This window comes from Pangasianodon hypophthalmus, chromosome 15, assembly GCF_027358585.1.
Source record: "Pangasianodon hypophthalmus isolate fPanHyp1 chromosome 15, fPanHyp1.pri, whole genome shotgun sequence".
NCBI lineage: Eukaryota > Metazoa > Chordata > Actinopteri > Siluriformes > Pangasiidae > Pangasianodon > Pangasianodon hypophthalmus.
Genome location: NC_069724.1, coordinates 12,102,626 through 12,125,044, shown reverse-complemented (window position 1 = coordinate 12,125,044; position 22,419 = coordinate 12,102,626). Strand labels below are relative to the sequence as shown.

At 39.7% G+C, this 22,419-nt stretch overlaps 2 protein-coding genes across 3 annotated transcripts in view; one reads left to right on the top strand and one right to left on the bottom strand.

Annotated features, from left to right (window-relative positions):
* The first annotated feature begins 1,196 nt into the window (after positions 1-1,196).
* Positions 1,197-7,342, top strand: dusp4 (dual specificity phosphatase 4). The gene is made up of 4 exons (XM_026940872.3): positions 1,197-1,770; positions 2,832-2,959; positions 3,821-4,040; positions 5,409-7,342. The coding sequence occupies exons 1-4, from the start codon at positions 1,401-1,403 to the stop codon at positions 5,789-5,791; spliced, it is 1,101 nt and encodes a 366-aa protein (XP_026796673.1). The 5' UTR covers positions 1,197-1,400; the 3' UTR covers positions 5,792-7,342.
* Positions 7,343-9,366: 2,024 nt separating this feature from the next.
* Positions 9,367-22,419, bottom strand: part of tnksa (tankyrase, TRF1-interacting ankyrin-related ADP-ribose polymerase a) — a 108,857-nt gene continuing 95,804 nt past the window's right edge. For both annotated transcript variants that reach the window (XM_026941157.3, XM_026941158.3), the window contains 9 exons: positions 19,882-20,119; positions 18,772-18,854; positions 17,015-17,135; positions 16,106-16,203; positions 14,660-14,734; positions 14,379-14,484; positions 12,827-13,013; positions 12,581-12,737; positions 9,367-11,376 (listed from right to left, as the gene is read on the bottom strand). In XM_026941157.3, the coding sequence (XP_026796958.1) occupies positions 11,290-11,376; positions 12,581-12,737; positions 12,827-13,013; positions 14,379-14,484; positions 14,660-14,734; positions 16,106-16,203; positions 17,015-17,135; positions 18,772-18,854; positions 19,882-20,119 (1,152 nt within the window). In that variant the 3' untranslated portion in view covers positions 9,367-11,289. The remainder of the gene's footprint in view (positions 11,377-12,580; positions 12,738-12,826; positions 13,014-14,378; positions 14,485-14,659; positions 14,735-16,105; positions 16,204-17,014; positions 17,136-18,771; positions 18,855-19,881; positions 20,120-22,419) is intronic.

Sequence of the window (22,419 nt, the reverse complement as noted above, 5' to 3'; positions counted from 1 at the left end):
TGGCGAAGGTGTTTTCTAGTTGGCTATCCAGAAGATTATAGTTTAGGGCACACTGGGAATGTTTTGTTTTGCACAAAAGACCTTTATTTCAAAGAATTCTGCTACATTCCAAGAAAAGAGTGAAGGTAAGTTTGGCATTAAAAAAAACACTGTTTTCCTTTTAACCGTGGCTAACCAGTGACTGATTTTCTCTCTGTGTCTCATTTCAGTCCACTTAAAGAGCCCCTGCGGTGGAGGGTCAGTCTGCTAGCATTCGTAAAAGAAAGCAATCATTAACCTGTAAACCATTTTCTCTTATCTTTAGTGCTGATAATAAATAAGTATTCAGCAATAATCGACGTCTTCATTCAGAGCCGTGGACAGTGGAGTGATTGGTGTTGTTCATGGAGTTTAAAATAAAACCAAACAAGACAAATAAATTCAGTGCCTCCTATAGAGAGAGGTCAGATTTGGATTCTTTCACAGGAGTGAAATACAGAATTAAAAAATCTCAGAATCAATTGTGCCAAGGCAGGAGTGTTTTTTTTTTTTTTTTTTTTCTCACAATTGATGTTTTTTTTTATTGGTAGGCATTTGAGATTATTTGAATTTATGCATTTTTGTGTTACAATCATGTTGCCATATCACCATAATGGTTACTATTGCATCAGTGCTGAAGATGGCACTACTGACTTACAGAACCTCATTTTTGGTTCTAAAAAATATTTTAGTGATTCATTCATTAACCATTTTTGTTGGTGTCACTATAAATTCAATCATTTCCCACCACATTCCATGTAATGGAAGTGTTTTTGGCAGGAAAGGATCCTTCATTATTTCTATGAGGTGCCAGGAAAATGACTAAAGAACCATCCATCAAAAGGTTCTTTAGGACAGCAGTTTTCATTTTTTTTAAGCTTGAAAGAACCCATTCAGTGTACATACATTTTCACTGATTATTGTATGAATATAAACAAAGAAGTGTTTCCATATCACAAAGTGAGGTTGGTGTTAGGAAAAATTGGTTGGTTTGTGTTTTTGAGCCATGCTGGCAGCATTGCTGCTTTCTCCCTCGTCTCTCTCTTTTTTTTTTTATGAATGAAGAGGCGCTCGCGGTTAATGAATGGTGCTAGTAGAAGACGTCATCGCCATTGTGACGTCGCACTCCTTTTATGGAAGCGAGCTCGCCCATTCATAAAAACGGAAAGAGCTTCTCCGCCTGTGGTAGTAATGCTCTCGGGAGGATAAGCGCGCAGAGGAGGCTGTGAACACCAAACCTGTGTTTTTCTTTACTGTTTTATTTCTAAAAGAGGAGAGAGAGCGAGAGAGAGGAAAGAAAAAAAAAAAGAAAAAAAAAAAAAAACAAAAACAAAGGACGTCTGTACACGCTCTCGATCTCCCAGCACTAGAGCGCGGTTAGGATGGAGCAGCTGAGTGAAATGGAGTGCGGAGTGCTGAAGCGGCTGCTGAAGGAGGAGGGAACGGCGAGGTGCCTGCTGCTGGACTGCCGCTCCTTCCTGGCGTTCACCGCCTGCCACATCCGCAGCGCAGTCAACGTCCGCTGCAACACGATCGTGCGCCGGAGAGCGAAGGGCTCTGTGTCTCTGGACCAGATCCTGGCCGGGGATGAGGAGGTGAAGTGCAGACTGATCTCGGGCCTCTACACGGCCGTCATCCTGTACGACGAGCGCACTCCGGACGCAGCCGCTCTCAAAGAGGACAGCACCATCGCGCTGGTGTTTAACACACTGGGCAGAGACACCTTTAACACAGAGGTCTACCTCCTCAAAGGTAAACAAACAAACAAACAAACAAGTTCCAGCGGATTTAAATGTAGGACTAATCTTTTAACATTATATATATTAATATAATATATTATAACATCATTATATATATATAATGCTAAATGATTACTAAATCATGTAATCAACAACCAGTGCCACACACACACATACATTATACATATATATATATATATATATATATATATATATATATATATATATTTTTTTTTTTTTTTTTCATGTATACATTTCATGCTCATGTAATCAACAAACTGTGCTACATAACGCCATGCCCACTGGCTATTTATATCTATCTATATGAATAATCTGATTCAAACCATGCAATTCATATTTTATATATAATATAATTCCTATAGATAGCCATGGACAGAGTTCTCTGTGCGTAATAGTCTATTCAGCTTCTAGTGACATCAAGGCTACATCGCATTTTAAACTGCAGCTTTTCAGCTTTGAGATATTTCTAAAAGGTGTGTTTTATTTTTTAACACCTCGGCCATAAGGGAAATCATTTGCGTAGGCCTACATTCTTGCTCAGAGCCAGATGTTTTTCTCTGTGCTGTGGAGTGTATGAACTCTGGCAGGCCTGGTCCACTGGTTATACTCACTGGTTATACACTGTCATATGTGTGGAAATGAGAATTCAGGAAATAAAATGAAATAAAGTGCGTTTTCACATTTGCGGACGGAATATTTAGGTTTATTCATCCCTCAGGGAGAACAGAAGCATTCAGAGGAGTGGGGTTAAATATAAAGCCGTTTATACTGGGTTATCCATTCGGCGATTAAATAAATAAATTAATAAATTAAAAAACGACATGCATGCAGAAGCATTTCTGTTAAAATGAAAATGTGTTTGTTCAGAAATGTTTTCTCTCTCTCTAAGAACCGTAGTCATACTTTTAGCACAAATCTGTATGGTGAGAAATGAAAAGCCACAAGTCTGTGATCTGGGCTTAAATCTGATGCACTCTTCACAGAACATTAGATATAAAGCGCTAGTGTTTTACACTTTAACCACGTGTTTAACGACATCTTTGTTCTTCGCAGGAGGCTACGACCGCTTTTTCTCTCAATATCCAGACTACTGTTTAAAGAGCAAATCTCTGCCCATGGCCGCAGCACAGAGCAGCACCGAGGCGAGCTGCACCTCCTGCACAACTCCACAACACGACCAGGTGAGATCCATCACCAGCAGCTTTGCTTTCAAGCTCACACCGGTGCCTGGGTGGGTTTGGGGAACTCTCATGTCCAAAAGCGCATTAGCTGGCCTACAATAACCTGGACTACAAAATGGAGCCTTAATGGTCCATCGATTGGTGTCATTAAGCTCTTATTTTCCGGCCGGTAGCTATCTTTACTCAGCTCTGTTTTACTCCTCCATCATTTCCTGGCCTTAGCTTAAAAGCAGGTCAGAGACCTCAGATCAATATGGCTGCTTCCGGTTCCGGCCAAGCGAACATGATAATATTATTAGGATTATATATATATCAGGGATTCTTGCTTTTAAGTAGGTCAGAGGTTAGGGCTCTATACTACTGCTAGGAAGATTGTGAGTTTGAATCCCAGTAGTGCCAAACTGCTACTGTTGGGTTTATGAGCACAAAGCTTAACCCTCATCTGCTCAGCTCAGTTAGACTGAAGAGTCTGCAAAATGAACACACTCTGAAATAAGGGTACTAATCTCTACCTATTGTCATCAGAGTGGTATTCTCATGTGTACATCTTTTGGACCTTTGGTATGCATTGCTTACCTAGAAAGGTGCATGTAGTGCAGTGTGCACCATTAAAGCTTTACAGACCATTTAGGTACAAAAGATGTCCAGGCACATTAAAGGTACATAAGATGTACCCTTGACAGCACCATGCCAGTGACAAATAAATGTATAGTTTAGTACTGTTTTTTTTCCTGAAGATGAATAAATGTAAATGCAAATTTGCAATTTTGTAACATGGATATTTTAAAAGCAAGCTAAACTTGTACCGTTAAGTGAAGTAGGTACGTTTTTCCTCAACTGTATGTTTTTATTTTCTCACAGGGTGGACCTGTGGAGATCCTTCCCTTCCTGTTTCTTGGCAGTGCCTTTCATGCATCCAAAAAGGACATGTTGGATGGCATGGGCATCTCTGCCTTGCTGAATGTGTCTTCAAATTGTCCCAACCACTTTGAAGGAGCCTACCAGTATAAGTGCATCCCGGTGGAGGACAACCACAAGGAGGACATCAGCTCCTGGTTTATCGAAGCCATTGACTTCATAGGTGAGCTCACCGATTCTAATTGCATCACCATATTTCCCCTTTTCCCAGTAACCACTTAGCACGTGCAAATCAACTGGGCAGGACTAAATTGGTGTTGAGTAAATTGTTGGAAATGGGTTTTGCTCAGCGTTGCTGCTTTTCATTGTATTTCTTGTCCTTGTGAATGGCTCCATGTCAATCAGTGATTAACAGACTCATCTGCATTACACAGAACTCTGTTTAGGTTATTCACGTTACACCCGCTGTTTTAATCTCTCATCCATTTCTCCATCCTGAAAGCATCTGCCATGTGTGCATTCATTTGTGCTTCGTTGATGGGTGACATATTAAAAATGGGTGGAACATTTAGAAATGGTCAAAGATGCAGCAAAGACCTGCTCTTGCTGCTTGTATTGAGAGATGGGTTGGTTTGCAGTATGGGTGGTTCTCCCTCAGGCAGGGATTTCTGAGACTGTGGGTGGTGGAGTAGAGTGGGGCATCCTCGAGATCCGATTTCAGTGCAGCATACATCGTCTGCAAAACTCAACACAGAAAGGGGGGGGGGGGGGGCTATGTGAGCATGTGTGAATGCATCAGAGTGCGTAGCTCAGGGACTGGGGTCTGACTCATCCACCATTCAGCAGTACTCAGTTCCTTCAGTCATTGTACATGTGCATGGTGAAACCTGACAAGATATAATTTTAGATTATTAAAAAAAAAAAAAAAAAAAAAAAGGGGGGGGGGGGGGGGGGGGCAGAAAAGAATCTTTAGAGCCACGCCACAGAGAAACCTTATGATAGATAGATCCTGCAATGATTTTTTTTTGTTGGTACTGCAAACTAAGGAACTTTAAATAATGCAGAAGACTCTTTGTGGTACTATCAAAGAATGGCTGAAGAAGCAAGAACTAAAAGAGGTTCCTCTATGCCATTGCTTTAATGAACCTTTTTTGGGACCGTTACTTTTTAAGAGTGTAGGCCCTGTTTGAACATATATGAAATTAAATTCAGATGATTCATAGTCAGGAAGGAAATGATTGTTCTTTCCTTTTGTGTTGCAGCTGATTTCTCACTTCCTAATTAATGACTAACTTCTACTTAGTAATGGCAGGGTGTCAACGTTTACATGTTCCAGTGGGGCGTAGGGTGTGAAACACACCCCAGGCAGTATTGTGGGTGTGAGAATTGTTCTCCCACTAGAGGTGTCGGCCTGCTTTTGAACCATTGATACCATTTAGAGTTATTAGACAGTGTTGGTGTCTTTTGTTCCTTTTGACAATTATTCAGGCCATCAGTTCAGACTGTCAGCAAAATGCAGGTCTATTGAAACAGTAGACTACCTATTTTTTTTATATTTAACATAACAAATTTGATGTTTTCTTTCCCACAGACTCGGTGAAAGACTCCAACGGGCGTGTCCTTGTTCACTGTCAAGCAGGGATTTCACGCTCAGCCACCATTTGCCTGGCTTACCTGATGAAGAAGAAGCGCGTGTGCCTGGACGAGGCTTTTGAGTTTGTCAAGCAGCGGCGCAGCATCATCTCACCCAACTTCAGCTTCATGGGCCAGCTGCTTCAGTTTGAGTCACAGGTGCTGGCCACGTCATGCTCAGTGGAGGCAGCCAGCCCGTCAGCCACTCTGGGCCCTAAGTCTTCCCCATCAACAAGCTCACCCTTCATCTTCAGCTTCCCTATGGGGCCAGTGGGGCCACACGGACAGCCCAGTAGCCTCTCCTATTTGCAGAGTCCTATCACCACCTCCCCCAGTTGCTGATAAAATGCTCAGGCCACAAATGGCAAAACCTTTTAGACTGTAGTGTAAACAGAGTCCTCACTAATGAAGGATACTAGTGTGGACAGTCCCTTTGAGGGGGTTCAGGGAATCAGCACCAATTTTCACCCAAACAACTAGAAGTTTGATTGGTGGCTGGTTGGCTGGAAGGGGGTCTCCAGTAATCAATTGTGAACTTGACAAAGACAAGAATATCAGAAGAATGAATTTGTGTTCATCTGTGAGGGCAACGCATCCTGGGTTCTTCCAAAGCCCTGCTATGTGGTTTGGTAGGGTGGGTTGAATGAAAGCTGTGGGGGTAGGGACAAGCATTCCCCTTTCCTTGCGGTCTCACTTCCTGACAAAGAGCAGTAGGCCCTTCAGCTGTGGCAGGTACTGCACACTGTGTCTGGGACTGTTGGCTTTCTGTTATCATCCTCCTCCTTTTCTCAGTCAGAAAGAAAATGACTGAGCTTGTCCAGCACAGACTGAACCTGCTCATGGTTTGGGGCTTCACGCAGCATGTCTCATTTGTTTTTTTGGTCAGTGCCTTGTACAAAGGGTACAGGACACAGATGGGCCTGTTTGGGCAATTGCATCCTGCACATCACCTTCCCTGTGGGATCAGATCTCCGAAGGCAGACGGACAGGCAACTCTTGACTGAAATGTTTCGACTTGCAATATGTCTCCGTCTCTCAACTGAAACAGAGCAATAACATCTCCCTGCCTCTTCCCAGTTGCCACCAAAGCACTGTTGTGTTTTAGATGTCTATCACACTGTACAATCATGCTCTTGATGTCTCGGTTTCTGTCTCTAATAATTTGTACAGTAGCAGGCTTGGGCGTTCTTTCTGCTGTATGTGTTGCAGATAAAAATGCTGTGGGATTCTCCAGAACAGAATGTTCTCAGTTTTTAAAATAATTTTGGTACAGATTTGTTTTGTGAAGGGTACACAGAATTCCCTCGGTCATTTTGATAAGTCTAACCACTGTAACCTTTATTTCTTATGTAAGTGTGGTTCCGTTAGTGGCTACAACTCTTGCTGCTCTGTATGACTGCACTGGATAAATATATAACAAGAGTGAAGATAGAGATACCTGCAGTCTTCTGAATGTTCATGTTAAGACACAGCTCGGTAAGAGACTCCACTTTTGAATTCTTCAGCTTGCCTTGAAGGGTAGAGTTCATCTCAACATTGAATTGGGGGTTTAATCGTTCCACCTTTCCTGACGAATATGGGCACCTTTTTTAAAGAGCACTTTTAAGTGATGCAATATGCTGAGGTTTTGTTTTGCACATGACCGGAGTAGATACAACAGCTGAATACTGTGCGTTTGTTACGCCCATTAGAGCTTTACTTTGTGTCCATGTAAATTCCATGGTCTGTCACCACATCACTGATGAATGCAATACTTTTTACTGTATCCGTCAACCGAGATGTTTAGACTGCCAATGGCAATATCAGTCGGTTCGATTTTTAAAGCGATTTGTTGTGTATGTATATTTTATTTATTCCTTGACTTCCATTGTCAAATATAACAACGTTCTTTAATCAGAATCTGGTGTGATTCATTAATACATTTTCACATTTTTTAAACAATTCATTGCATAAATGGACTTACAGCGCCCCCTTATGCAGTCAATTTCAACTGCAACTTCAGTGAAGGCACTCATTTTCCTGAATATTTGAAATGTCAAAATAATAATTTGAAATGTGCAAGTTTTATTTATTGTGAAAAGCCAAATTTTACCCTAGCAATATAGCCAAGATATCAAACTGTATTCAAACTGTATAATATAAATCAAAATACTTAAGGTTTATTAGCAAAGTGCCAGCAAAACAGCACTGCCACACTTAAGGAAGGGGGGGAAAAAAAAACCCTGTTAAATTTTTTATTTGATGTTTACAAAAATATTTAGCAAGGAAAAGAAGGGAAGATGACACACCTTGCAGGTGAATGTATATTAATGTCCAATCAGCTACCAGGTTTGTTAGCTGTTCAGGGTCTTCAAAATACTAATGCCACCAATGTCTCTGAATTTATGCAAATAGTGTTGCACTGTCCTTTTCAGCTCATCTCTGAATTGAGTTTTATTAAAAGCAAAAGAATAAGTTGTTGGTCAACCTCTATATTTATAGATTTAGTTATATTTAGTTATTATAAGCCATTAGTAATTGTTTTAAATATCATAAATCAAGTTGCTAAGGTTCAGAGGTGTGAAGGACTAAATACTGCAAGTGAGGGAACAGTTTTATCATGGATCAAAACATGAATAGTTCCTGGAGTGGAACAAGTTTTTTTTTTAGTGTCATAATTTATGCTTCTAGCTAGGCAAAACCATAAATACACATACAATGGTTTGAGACAGAGCATTGGTCCTCAACAGGGGGCGGGGAGCTGGAAATCACAACATATTGAATAGCTGGATCATGTTGGAAATTAAATTTATTTTACAGGTAGAGCGGTGCCTTTAGATAGATGTCATAGTTTTGGTTTCAGAAGCGTGGTTGTAACTAAGACAACCCAAACAGACACAATTTCTGTTCAGTGGTGTTTTATATTTTAAACACATCAGACAGCCAACAGCATTCAGCCAGTGCGTATCTTCTCAGATATCGCTCCGTGGAATGAAGTGCAACCTGCTGCTCCAGGTATTTCAGATGGACATGGTCCACAATTTTTAATAATTAATAAGGAGTTAGGATAACAATCCTACTCCTAACTAATTACACTTCTTTGATCCAGATTATAACTGCAAACCTTTAGATAACTTAGAATCTGTCCTGTTACGACAAGTACGTTTCCATCCATAAAACATCTTAGAGGTCTTCTGGAGGCTTCTCATGCACTCAAATGTCTTCACAGTTTGTTTCTCTTGGTGTTATGGACAATACATTTTAGGAAAAAAAATATTGATTGCTCTGGAGGCATGTATTAAATTTATATATTTGCACTGCATTCATCTTTAACACTTCCATCTGCTGTAGAAATAAGTTCCAGCCTGATTTCTTGTTTCAAATGGAAACATTTCTACATACAGAATCAAATCTCCACCCTTAAGCTGTTTCATCTGTGTTTAAAGGTGCAAAAGGTTCCACTTTGCATGAGTATTCATGGCTTGTTATGGTTGATTATGGTTGAGTCCTAATGCCACCAGTTTGTCCTCAAGAAAAATCAGGACATTAAAAGACAAAAAGAAGTTTGCTATTAACCTTTTAGAGTGATAGAAACGCAAACAGCAGCAAAACGGTTAATTAACTTCTTTAACAAACTGCTGCCACCTCATTATACATTTTTTCTAGGGAAGGTGTTCTGACGGTGTTTATAAAGAAGCCTGATTATACCGTCACCCCCCCTGTCTGTGAGTGTGATGATAATCAGCCATAATGTGCAAACAATTCAACCCACTCACAAACTAACAGGCAGTCGCTTTCGAGCACAACTTCACACCTGCTGTGCAATCAGTTCAGATCAGAAGAATGCCATTTTTCCATGGAACAGGAGTGAAAGTGAGTCACAAATCCACTCTGGTGCTAAAAGGGGGACGGACGACAAACCCAACATGAGCAGCACATACGACATATGTACTTTATTAAGACTGGTTTACACGATTGAGGACTGTTCAGTTAGTCTGCTTGTGGCAAATAGCTCATCACATTGATTAAAGTATAATTAAATAATAATAAAAAAAAACAACAGGAAATAATTAGATACGAGTGAAACATGTGAAGTGGTTCAGGCTGAGAGGCGAAAAAGAGGTTTGTGCCCTTTTCCACCAACATGGTGCTGGTGTCAAATAAAACAAAAGAAAACAACAAGAAATAAAGCCTTCTGTATGTTTCCATAGCTGGTTCTCTGTTCTGTCCCAGGACTAAAATGCTGCTGGGCTGGAACCAAGAACCAGCAATATCAGATTGCTTGTTGCCATGACAACACCAAGTTATTTAAATAAGACGTGAACAGATGTAAATGGTGTGTTGTTTTTAAATAATTAAATCAAAATTCATCACAAGTATGAATCATAGATCTCAAAGAAATAGCACTCTTACCTGAAAAACTTAAGACTTCATTAGAGTAGTTTCGCTAAAAGAAACAAAAACGTGCATCCATCTTGCATGTAATTATTGTCTAGGATAATATCTGTACTGTGTATAGATGCTGAAAGATTTGACCTTGAAGGGTAAAATATGTTCTCAAACCATCCTACATGGTTATTTTTTCCATTAGGAAACTCCTACACCTGGTCATGTTACATAACAGTTCACATCTTTAAATGGTGAAAAACGTGGGCTGATTATTTAAGAAAAAAAAAAAAGCTGATTCCCTGTACAGCACCAGTACTGTGTTGGTGGAGAAGTGGAATACCATACACCCCACTTAAAGTGAATTAAAAAAAAAAAAAAACGAAAACAAAACAAAACAACCTCCAGCCAAACACAACTCTCCAGGGGCATGTTCACATCCTAACTGTTTTACACAACCTGTGAATGTGCATCAGTGATGCTGAAATGTCAGTAGTGTCTCAGAGGAGAAAAATCTCTGCAAGAGATTACGCTGGAATGAGACTGAAAATACAGATCGCTCTGCTGTCATCCAAAAACCAAAGAATGCAAAAATGTTACTGAAAGCAGACAAAGTGTTCAGAGAACAAGAAAGAATAAGCTCCACTAATGAAGCCACTCTTCATCAGGAAACAGCACAGAGAGGAGAGCTTTTACCAAAGCACCCATCCATCACAATCATTACAGGAAATGTTTGTTTTATGTTGTAAATGCCATTTCTCGGTTTCATTAGAATAAGTTAAACCCTGCCTAAAAGTGCAAGTCTTTTAAAACGATGCATTTTCATAATCCAGATATTCTAACGGAGGTGATATGTCTGACCTTTTTCCTGTGCAAATTCAAAAACAAACAAACAAAAAAAAAAATCCCAAGTGTTAAACATTTTGCTATTAAAGGCTCAAATTGGAGAACTGGGTTTCCACACATGTCCAACTTCCAAAAGGCTTTTGCAACAATTCATTAAAAAAAAAAAAAAGAAAGCGTCAGAGACGAGAGGCTCCACGGAACATGATTATGGAGGACAAAAACATATCAGGTCCCTAGAGCGTTAACGATGATGTGGTCCATCTTGTAGTGTGTTAGGTTTAAAATAATTCACAATAAAATGGTTTAAAGAAAGGACACTGGAAAAGGGGAAGAGAAATGTGTACTGGATTAAATCAGTATTAAATGAGAAAAAGCTATGGCAATTAGGTCACTTGTCTTAGATCACTTCAGCCCTCAACCCTCTGACCTGTGACCTCTGACCCCAGGTCAACACATAGAGGAGGCAGGTTGCTTAAAAACACTAACGCTGCAGGTGTGAGCTGTGTGAGATGAGAGACAGGGAGGTCAGGTGGGAGGCTGGAGAAAGACAAGGATGAGCTGGAGGCCAGAATATGTGTAAAGGAGTGTGTAACAGTCTGAGCAGTGTGCAGGAGACAAGCTTTGGACACTCAAGACTTCTGCTCTGCTGCGGCTGGCGGCTGCGCTGTGCTCTCCGGCTTCACGATCTGGTATGTGATGAGGTACTCCGGGTACGCCTGCGCAAAAACCGAAGACGACAAACAGTGAGTGATCGAAACTGAAGCATTTATAGCAGCACGGGATGAGAGAATTTCTCTCATAAGCACATGCTTCATTTACATTTATACTGATACTCGACTGCCCTAATACACTTCATAACACACAACATACTTATTAGAAGTGCAGTGGATCCTGTCCTGCTGCCCCCTAGATATGTTAGCTAGCTGGCTCCATTATGGGGGCAACTTGGAAACTTATCTCGGCAGCAAATATTGCTAACATTAGCTCAAGGTAGTTAGTTAGCTGATACAGAGCTGACGAAACACCCTGGGGTTCTTTAACGACCCCGGCATGAACAGCTAGGCTTCTGTGCTCTTCAATACTTTGAGGGGCTGTGTAACATTAATACAGGTAGCACATCTAAAATCCTCCTTCTTCTTCTTCCTCTTATCATTATTACCACCACCATCATCTTCCTCCTCCATCTGCATTCTGTCTGCTCCCCCTAGTGGCAACTGGGCCCTATATGCAGCTGTGAGGTTTGCCTGTTGTACCTAGCCAGGGCTGTAAGGTATACCGGGCCTGGTCACTCATTAGTCACCAGAGCTTTTAGATCCCGTTTACACCTGATTGTTTAATACATCTTGTATCTTGGATCCTGATAAAATTTTAAGCATATACTTTACACTTGCAGGGAAAAAAAAATAAAAAATCAACTGTAAATCAACTTGTAATACCCTGACAGACAACTTCCTGTGGTGTGTTTTAAGGTCTTAATGCATGGCATTAATTTCAGCCAGTTAATCATTAAAAGCAGACCCTATATATTTTTATTAGCAGTATTATTGTTATTACTACTACTATTAATAATAATTTTACTTATACACTATATAAAATTTTAAATATAGAATGAAGTGCTTTATTCCCCTTATACCATAGCAAACTGTCAACACTAAAAATTATTATTAATTAAAGACCGACATGTCGTGTTATTCTGAGTCACCTGGGGGTCTGAAATGCTGATTTGAGGTCTAAACTTAAAAACACGAGAAGTTCATCTGAAGAGCTTCATCTCAGTTCCCCGTTGAAGAATGACGCTGTCATGACTCAACACTGTTAGACATTTCTCAATGACCTGTGTGACGGAAAACCTGACGTATTCATCAGCTGTTTTTGAGACAGGGACTTTTAAATATCCGTCACAAAAGAGTGAACTCTGACCTGCTCGCCTCTGTAGATGACGTACTCAGCGTAGGCCAGGCCGTTGACGCTGGGCCGCCCGATGACGGAGTGGTGCCCCGGAGGAGCATGGGCCATTTTCATGGCGCTGAACTGCAGGAAGGATTTGCCCAGGGTCACGCGACAGAACAGCATCTGCCTGCACAGCACAGGAAGTACACAATAATCATGAGCCCACAGCGCCATCCGCTGGTGACTGAAACACACTGCGACTAAGAGCTGCTGTACCTGTGGCAGACGTAGCAGGAGCGGTCTTTGTGTGTGGGGCAGCCGGTGCCGCCGCCGATGCCGTACACGTATTGGTTGCTCTTGGATGAATTCTCAGCAAAGTAGATCCCTGCTCCGAACATTCCCCCAATGTAGGCGTGTCTCTCGTCAAAACCTTTGTGGATGATGGCGTTAATGAAGGGAGAGCCTGTGCAGGGAGAAGAGAAACACATGAGTTTTGCCACCAGACTGAATACCACATCATTCGGACATTAAGTCACTCCCTCTTCCTAAATTCTGTCTGGCTATAAATATATATATATAGCTTTTGTAATATATTACATTATTCTGATTGGTCAGAAGGTGTTGATTAATTTTCTATGACAGAAGCTCTGACAGTAGTGCAGCCACAAATAGCCAGGTTTACATTAATCTGCTTGTTTTAATACTGTTCTAATTATTGTTTCAATAAAGACGTTCTTTTTTTCAATAAATGGATTTTTAAAAAGGGTGCTGTTATTTAACAAAGAAAAACAATCCTTGATCTGGTGATGTTTTCTGTAAGGAGATGTTTAACATTTATGAAGTGTCAGTGCTTTGTAACAGTCAGAGGTAAAGCTGTAAATAGGTCTTCTGATACAGCAAAGTCTTCAGAGTCGAGGAGTTTATACTTTGCTGCTTCTCAGTAACATGACAAGCCTATTAACTTGTCAGACAGAAAAAAGAACCAGCAGCTGGTCACAGCTGCTATAACATAGTTGCATTTCTAGTTGAACAACTAGATCTAGAATCTAGTTGTTTATAGTTGCTATAATGTAAGTGATAACAGGATTAAACAGCATTAAATATAACTGTAAATGTTGTGGTCTTTAATAAATAAAACTGTAATTGTTTGCAAACTGCTGTGTTATAAGAGGAATAAAACACTTTGGGATATGCTGTTATAGGGAAGGAATCTGTGGTTTTAACAGTAATGCCACTATATCAGTGGCAGTGTCCTATAACAGGCCAAGTGTTTTATTCATTTTGTATTATCTGACTAAATTATCTAAATGACTTCAACGCCCCTACTGGTGTAATTTAAGTTTAGCCTTATAGCTATCTGATGGACCTAAGATGTAGGGCAGAGTTTTGTTAGAAGCTTCACAACATGTCAAAGCATTTATAAAAAAAAAAAAAAAGATGCAGTTTGAGATCTAATCAGATGATCACTGGTGATGTCTTATCACACTTTCTGCATTTTTGTAGCCATAATTAGCTAGCAGGCTGTGGTGTTAAGATTAGCTGTAAGCCACATTTATTAATATTCGCACAAAAGCACTCCAGTTGGCAATTTTCTATTTAAAAAATAAATAAATAAATAAATAAATAAAATAATAATAAAGGGTAGTGTGAACTCAGCATTAAAGAGCCCAAGACCAAATGAGCACAGTCCAGTGTGACAGCTACTTTATGCTCCAGAAAATGACCAGACTCCGCTAACTAGCTATAAAAAAAAGTAAAAATACAGCAAAACAAAACAAAGAGCTAAAACATTTTTATGTTAGCGTGGGATTAGCAATAGAAGTCATACCATGGAACAGCATGCGCTCGTTGTGGTGGTTGTGGTTTTCATCAGCGATCTCTTTCTGTCTGTGTGCGTATCTCTCTCTCAGCTTCTTATTCACCACCTTCTGGATCTACACACACACACACACACACACACACACACACACACACACACACACACACACACACACACACCCTTATTTATCCCCACCAGCAATGCCTCTATAACAAATGCAGAAAATAAATATTTATCACTAATGAGTGTGTGTTAATTTTCTACAATCTCCATGTTCAGCTCTTGCTTACCTTCAGGATGTTGTACCTGCTGAAGACTCCGCCGGCATTTCCCCCATCCCTGTGCTCTCTTATCGTGCTCTGCAGCTAAACCACACACACACACACACACACACAAAACGTGTTGACTTCAGTTAGTGTGTTTTTCTACAGCACAAGCTATAAAATCTCAAAAAACTTTTTTGATAGTATTTTCACAAATCACTTGTCTAAGGTAGAAACTGGAGTGCACGTATATACTGGCTTTTTATGGTAACCTTCAGGCACTTGGGGGAAGAAAAAAAAAAAAAAGCTGGCGACAGTCTGTGTTGGTTAACATTAGTTAACCGTTTTAGCACAATTGCAGACAACAGAAAAGCTTACATGGTGCAAAAACCCTGTATATACGAGCACTCCAGTTTCTATCAAGCGGACCTGACTGCTGTTTGACCACGTCTGCGCTGACGGGTGCAGCAGAGCAAACAGCATTTTTAATCACATTTTATTCAAAAGTTTAGTGGCAATGGCATTCCCTAATGGCAGTGGCCTCTCTCAGCAGGATAATACGCCCTGCCACACTGCAAAAATTGTTCAGGAATGGTGTGAGGAACATGACAAAGAGTTCAACGTGTTGACTTGGCCTCCAAATTCCCCAGATTCACATGTCGAGAAGCTCAACTCCAATTCTTACTCGGGGAAGTAGACAATTCATTTCCCACCAATGTGAGAGAAGACTGGAACAGTCAAGTCAGTTTAAAAAAAAAAAAAAAGAAATCGCAGTCAGCGAAGCTAACAAAATGTCCTGGTAACAAAATTGGGGAAAAACCATTCCACCAAAATAAGATCTTACCATCAATATATATATTTCAAACATATTTTCTTACTTGACTCGTACTCGTGTGATGCTGCGTATCTATGGAGAGTGTTCCTGTTTTCAATACCTTAAAAACACTTCTGATTTTGAGTCTACAGCCATTTTGGGGACAGACGTTTGTGGGCAGGGCTTTTATTTTTTTTGCTGCCAAATGCCAACTTAGCTAATGTAGATAGAAGCCAGAGATTAATGATGGAGAAAGCTACTGCTAACAAACTCCCAATTATTGTACGATGTATTTGCTTAATGCAAGCGTTGACCGTTGTAAAGGGGACAATAAAAGTAAATTGTGAATATAGCTTCAGAATACAACAGAACATAACAAAATACAGTATTAAAAGTTAAGGCCAAAATTTCCCTTTAAACTCTCTTTAACTTCAACTGATTGCTGCTGGAAATGTGACGAAATAAAAATTACATTTCTGTTCACTGTGCTGCCTTTATTCTGTAAAAATCATTGTTCTTGCTAGTACAACTTTTTTTAAAAAAAAAAAAAACATCACAAACACACAAAAACAGCACCAAGACATCAAGCAACTTTTTTTACTTCCTGTACCTTGTGTATTGGAAAAATGCTGCATATGAGATCAGGAATCACGACTCACCTCCTCTTCCACAGACTGAAACTCTTTATCATCAGGTGCCAGGTCGATCAGGACTGTGCCCTGACTCGCACAGTGGAATGTCAGGTATGGGTTGGCACCTGTCAGGTCACACACACACACACACACACACACACACACACACACACACAAACTTTTTAATATTTCAGATTTATTTAATCACAGTAATGTTTCCTTGTTGATATTTACCTTGATTTTACTTTTCTTAGGTGACTCAGGATGCATGTAGTAATCAGGCATCCTTTTTTTTTTTTTTTAAATTTAATCTCCCTAGTCAAAATGGTTTCCTTTCCGCTAAATATGCTCATTGCACAGGGTAAAGGCAGCATAACATTACCCAGTAGAACTAGAAAAAAACCTGCATTTTTGCTGGACTTTAAAGTTTGTACTTAACATTTACTAGTACTCAACAAGATGAAAATATTGGCACTTCAAGATTCAGTAGCATCACACATGCATAGATTGACATGTTAAGTAAGGAATAAAACGCAACAGGGCGTGCTACTATATGCAAATAATAATGCAAGGGTGGTGCAATTTTTCCTCTAATAAAACATCCCGAAGTGTTTCATTCTTCTTATGCCACAGCAATTTGCCACTGATTATGAACTTTTATTTATTAAAGAACTAAGGGTCATATGTTTTATGTATGGAACATTCATGAAAAAAATTAGTTCCTGTTATCAGCTGCACTACTATCACAGCTGCTGTACAGAAAATTAGTCAACATCTTCTGACCAATCAAAATGCAGAATTCAACAGCGCTGTGGAATAAAATAAAATAAGCTATAGACTATTTTCAAACAGGTGATTAAATAATAAGTACTCAATAGCCATTCTTATTTCCTAGTAAAAAGGAAAGCCGAGGCTAAATGACCAAGCCGTTCTGACCTTGCTGACCGCCCAGCAGTCTCTCGATGCCTTTGATAAGCTTGTGGCGGTGACCGTACGCATTGATGCCAATCTCCTTCAGCTCCTCATGGCCCATATCAGCCAACACGTCCAGAGTGATCTACGAGACAAAGCCAAAGTCGATCAGACGCAGAAATCCAATTGCTCAACATGCTATTATGCAGAACATCCTGCTCAGAAGATAAACGCAGTAAAATGGCAGGATGGGGATTAAACGGTGTGATGCAGAAGACACTCTTATCGCAGATTCCTCTCGTCGTCTATATGAAAATCCCTCCTACACACCCAGATGAAGATTTATTATTAACGGATGCAGCGGTGAGAAGCAGAGCGAGATGAAAGCCTGTAGAGGAGAGAGATGCTAAGCCCGAGCGAGATAAGGCTGCAGCCTGACGCTGATGTGACACTCCTCCGGATTTTATAATTTCTTCCTTTATTCAGTCCGCAGGAGCCTCCATCAGCTCTCCCTCACACTCTGGCGATTTCAGTACATCACAGCTATGATAGGCCTGTATACAAGACATCAGCCCAGTGACTCATTCTCACATCAACAGGAGCATGCTGCACACTGAGATGCGCATGTGGATGTGATGCCATAAAAAAATATGACTATGATGATTATTATTATTATTATTATATAATAATCAACCTCAGCTACATCACTCCACTTTATAATTGTCCTCTGCTAGAGATTTTATTATTTTATGTACCTGCCCATAACGTTTTCTAATTAATTTAGTTTAGTAACAAAATATAAACTAACTAGTAGCCTATTTTAAACCACCAAGACCCCGACCAGGCAGTTATTAAAAATGAATGAATGAACACTGTAATGCATTGCATAGCTCCACACATTCGTGTTGATGAATGTGCTCTTTGTTTGTCCCATTAGATTCATATCTGACCTCTTGCTCCTGGCCTCATGAAAGTAAAAACCTCCTGCTCATGTGACTTCTTTGGCGAGCCCGGGGGGATTCCAACCCAACTCAGCGCCTCAACCCGAGGAAATTTTCCAGTGCACCTCCTATTCATATCTGTATTTGTATCTGTTCAGAACACATCATCTGTTCATTTTGAACAATTTCCTCTTCTCTTACATCCCGAACAGTTGGTGCTTTGTTAGTAAAACCTCAGCAAAAAATATTATGATACATATTGTATATGTTGAAGTTGTCTTCAAGTATTGTGATATGATATTTTTTGCCACACTGCACACCCTAAAACAAAAATATCACTTATTACAAAACTTAATTTAAGCCTAATTAAACTCAAATTGTGGTACTTAAGGCAAGTAATTTAGATTGCAGGGGTTCAGCTGAGGAGAAAGGAGCTGTAAACTCATGACCTCACTGAAGATTAACTAGTGCAACAAGCAGCAGAAAGAGAAAAAAACGAGTGCAGGAAGTGAAGTGTGCCACACAATCATGGCTGCTTCCCGCTCACATGGCGCTGCAGGAGCCTGTTCCCTTCATCTATGTGCAAATGAGCGGCCAGTGAGACTCAGCGTGATTAACTCGGAGCCGAGGACCTTCAGCCCTCCACCCATCATGACTCTGAGCATCATGGAGGGACCAATCAAGCAGAGCAGTGAAACGGCGCTCCACTGCAGCGAGAATGGATGAAAATGACAGAGCGGGGATGCTGAAACGTGAGGACAGCAAGTCGAATGACGCGATTACATTTGCATAGCTTTGAACACTATGCTCAGATCATTATAGTGAGTTGTGGCTTCTCACCTGCTCCCTCTCGAAAATGTCCCGCAGATGCTCGAGGCCCAAACTCTTCAGGAACTGGCTGATGTTCATATCCAGAATGGTAACTTAAAAAAAAATAGAAACAGAAATTCATTATAAACCTTAATCATTATCAGTTACTTTATATTCTGTTATCTACACCACTGATTTCACTATTCTCACAGCCCAGGTTTCTCTCCTGTGGGCATTTGTTTGACTCCGCTATTGTCAAGTTCTAGCAAATATAGTACAAAATGTTGAAAATGTCAGTATAATTCTAGCTTTCAGCATTACATTAAACATCCAGCAAAATTTCAATAAATAGAAATGTAATAAAACACTTCAACTCCTGCTGAACTCACTGATCAGCCCCATCTGAGACCGTTCTAACGCACATGGCCTAATATCCTAATGAGCACACTTGATTGACAGCCTTCTGTTTGAAACCACATCTGCAGAGACACTCAGGTAACTAAACTCAGGCTTCGCTCTCTTGGCTTTAGCTCACAAGGACAGCTTTCATTTGCTCGGTTAGCTTTCACTCTCTACGTTATCCTCCATTCTCTACGTTATCTTTCACTTGCTATGTCAGTTAGACTCGAGGAGACAGTGCAAAAATAAATGCATAGTTTTGTTAAAAGCTGTTTGGGAAGGACGAGTGACATCAGCTATATGATTGGTCAGGGTGAAGACTAACATTTGCTTTACCCAAATTTAGCCCTGCCCACATCATTATAGAATGTGAACAGTTATTCAGACTTGGTACTGCAGATTGTATAATTGTAATAGGAAACTATCTCTATAAAAATAATGAAATTCCTGTGCACTAGAAATGGGGCCAAAATGGCAGTTTTAAGTTTTTCATCCTTTTTATGTTTAATCTGTAATGAGCCCTGATGATCCAAGGGATTACTGCAGACCATCATTTGGATTGTGGCTTCATCGTGATGAAATCATTTACAAAAATAAATAAATAAATAAATAAAAAAAATCCACTGTACATTAGTGTCAGTGTGCCTGATTCTGATGGCAAGGTGTTGTGTTTACAAGCTAACACTCTCTGCTCTCGCAAATAAAAGGTGTAAACAAGCTGTGTTAAATGCACTCTCTCACTCTCTCCCTCCTTCCTCTCAGTCCCCGTGGCTCCGTCTGCAGGCCCCGACGCTCCCGATGCCGAGAGCTCAGCCAATGGGCCGGCCAGGTTATCGATGCTGCTGGCGGCTGACAGGCAGGATGGTGTGGAGGCGGGCGAGATCACGGTGGCGCTCACCACTGTGGCCTGAGGCTTAAAGCAGCTGGGTAGGGCATCAGGAGGCATGGCGTCAATCAGCAGAGCCCGGATATCATCAGCCTACAGCGCACAGAGGAGACACTGGAGTTACACACTCACATTATATCATCTATCTGTGAAATTCAGGACGAGATATTGCCTTATACCACAGAATTCTGGATCCTGATTGGTCAGAAAGAGATGATTATTTTTCTATAAGAACAGCTCTGATGATTATTTCAGCTACAAATCACAGGTTTATTAACGCTCATTCCAATGCATTATCATTTCTATTCTTCTCATTCACAGGGACGTGTATGTTGGACATGTTTGAAGAGATGTTTGTTTATGGAAGGAGTCTCCAGTGTGAGTGCTTTGTCACAATCAGAGGCAAAGCTGTAATATTTTCTGATATAGGAAAGTCTTCAGAACAGGAGGATTTATGCTTTGCGGTCACATGACACACTGGGTTTTGTCTTATTCAAGAGTGAGGAAAAAAAAGAGAGGCTGGAGAGGAAATGACTGCTATAAGGTAAGGGATAACAGGAACTAACTTGTTATATGGATGTTCCACAAGATTAAACGTAATACCTAGTAACGCTACTATTTTCCTATAACAGCATGGAGTGTTTTATTCCTTCCATATAATTACATTCTAAAATTTCATTCTAAAATTCTAAAAATTACATTCTATATTACTAAATATCCATACAATTTAGGGCATTTTAAATTACTAGAAAATAGTGATTTATCTTGGTGATTCATCTTGGTGATTCAAGATAAAGAAAACTAATTGCCTCTTTTTATCGGGTTGTGCTTTTTATCGGGTTGTGCCTTATGCAAAGTCATACATAAAGCTGAATAATTTGACTCGTTACTTTTAAATTTACAGCAATGCATTATGTTACATGAATGCAAAAGCATGTGTTTGTATTATGCACATGCTTTTGCATTCTCACATGTCCTCTTTAGCATAAATGAGACAGATGGTATTTGCTGTGTTCAGTGAGAATATAAAAAATAAATAAAAAGACAAATTCCTGTACTCTGAAGTGTGTTTATCTCTAATAATGAAAGGTCACTGTGTATCGGACCATCTGACATACTAACACCTGCACTCTTTCTCAAACTTATACAAGGGCATGTGGTTTTAAAGTCTGTGTGACAAGACAAATGTCCCAAACTATCCAGGGATTAAGTACCATCTGCACTGGTGGCTTGGAGCCATTTTTTTAATCCACTACATGTTTATTTAAAACCCTCTTCTGAAAGTTCCTTAGAAATACAGATCTGTTTTGATGATGTACTGAATACACGAACATGTTGCATTTTCATAATTAGCTTCTTACTCTTAACTATCTTATACAGCAAATTTACCACCAGACAAAAAAGGCAGGCAGCTTGTAATGTTATTGAGAAACCGTAAAGTATAAACTGTCCTGAAGTCTTTCCTGTGGCAAAAAACTTACTATCTACTGTTACAGTAAGACACTGGACACTAGAGACTGCTTTCATAAAATGTTACATAAACCTGAACTAACAGAAAACTGTGAATATGCGTTTTTCTCTGTTAAATAACACACTTTTTTAAAAAAAAAAAAAAATTAGGTTATTATTAGACTATGTGGAGCGCCTCCCATACAAGCCCTTGTGTACGAGCTGAATGAGAACATTTATATATGGCGTATGTATTTATTTTTGAATCAACAGGAACTGTAATATGGCAGTTAGTGTTTCTACAGTGGCTGTGTTAATCCAACAGGGTTCTTAAAATGTACAATATTTGTTGAAGGTCAGTAACTGAAACATTAAAATGAGAAAATCCTGATATGATATGCATTAAGAAGACCGTGTTAATGCAGAAAATATAGAAATGTTCCCAAATATTGGATTATTAGAACATTTTAATAAAATATTTATACTACTTTTAAAACGTTTCTGAATTTCTACACTTTTACAAACCTGTGCAAGAGCTTTAAGGAAGGTTACAGTATAGCTAGCTTGGTGCGTATATAACATTATGAATCACATGGACATGCTCTGGAGATATCAGGAACATAGCAGCAGTGATTGCACAAACAAAAGCTGTGATTTACATGGTGTCAGTGTGCAGAGTTTTTGGTAAGGACTGATTTACAGATAGATTTTTCACCTCCTAAAAAAACTGTAGTAAAATCTATGGCGTGGCTAACAGGACAAACTAAATTACATTTAGTCATTTTAGAGGAAATACAAACATTTTGAAAAATCAAAGAATCAACTATATTAAAATTTCTTCTAAGACAGAACTGAGAGCGTGTATATAGATATAGATATACATATTCGTTTATTTTTTCCTTTGTCCTTACATCGCTGGGTGTAAGAAGGGTCAGATAGATATA

What these genes read in the sequence shown, in the direction of transcription:
- dusp4 (XM_026940872.3), top strand. Translation starts at nt 1,401, where the DNA reads ATGGAGCAGCTGAGTGAAATGGAGTGCGGAGTGCTGAAGCGGCTGCTG. An exon ending in AGAGGTCTACCTCCTCAAAG is followed by an intron (nt 1,771 to 2,831) that starts GTAAACAAACAA and finishes TGTTCTTCGCAG; the next exon opens with GAGGCTACGACCGCTTTTTC. An exon ending in CGAAGCCATTGACTTCATAG is followed by an intron (nt 4,041 to 5,408) that starts GTGAGCTCACCG and finishes TCTTTCCCACAG; the next exon opens with ACTCGGTGAAAGACTCCAAC.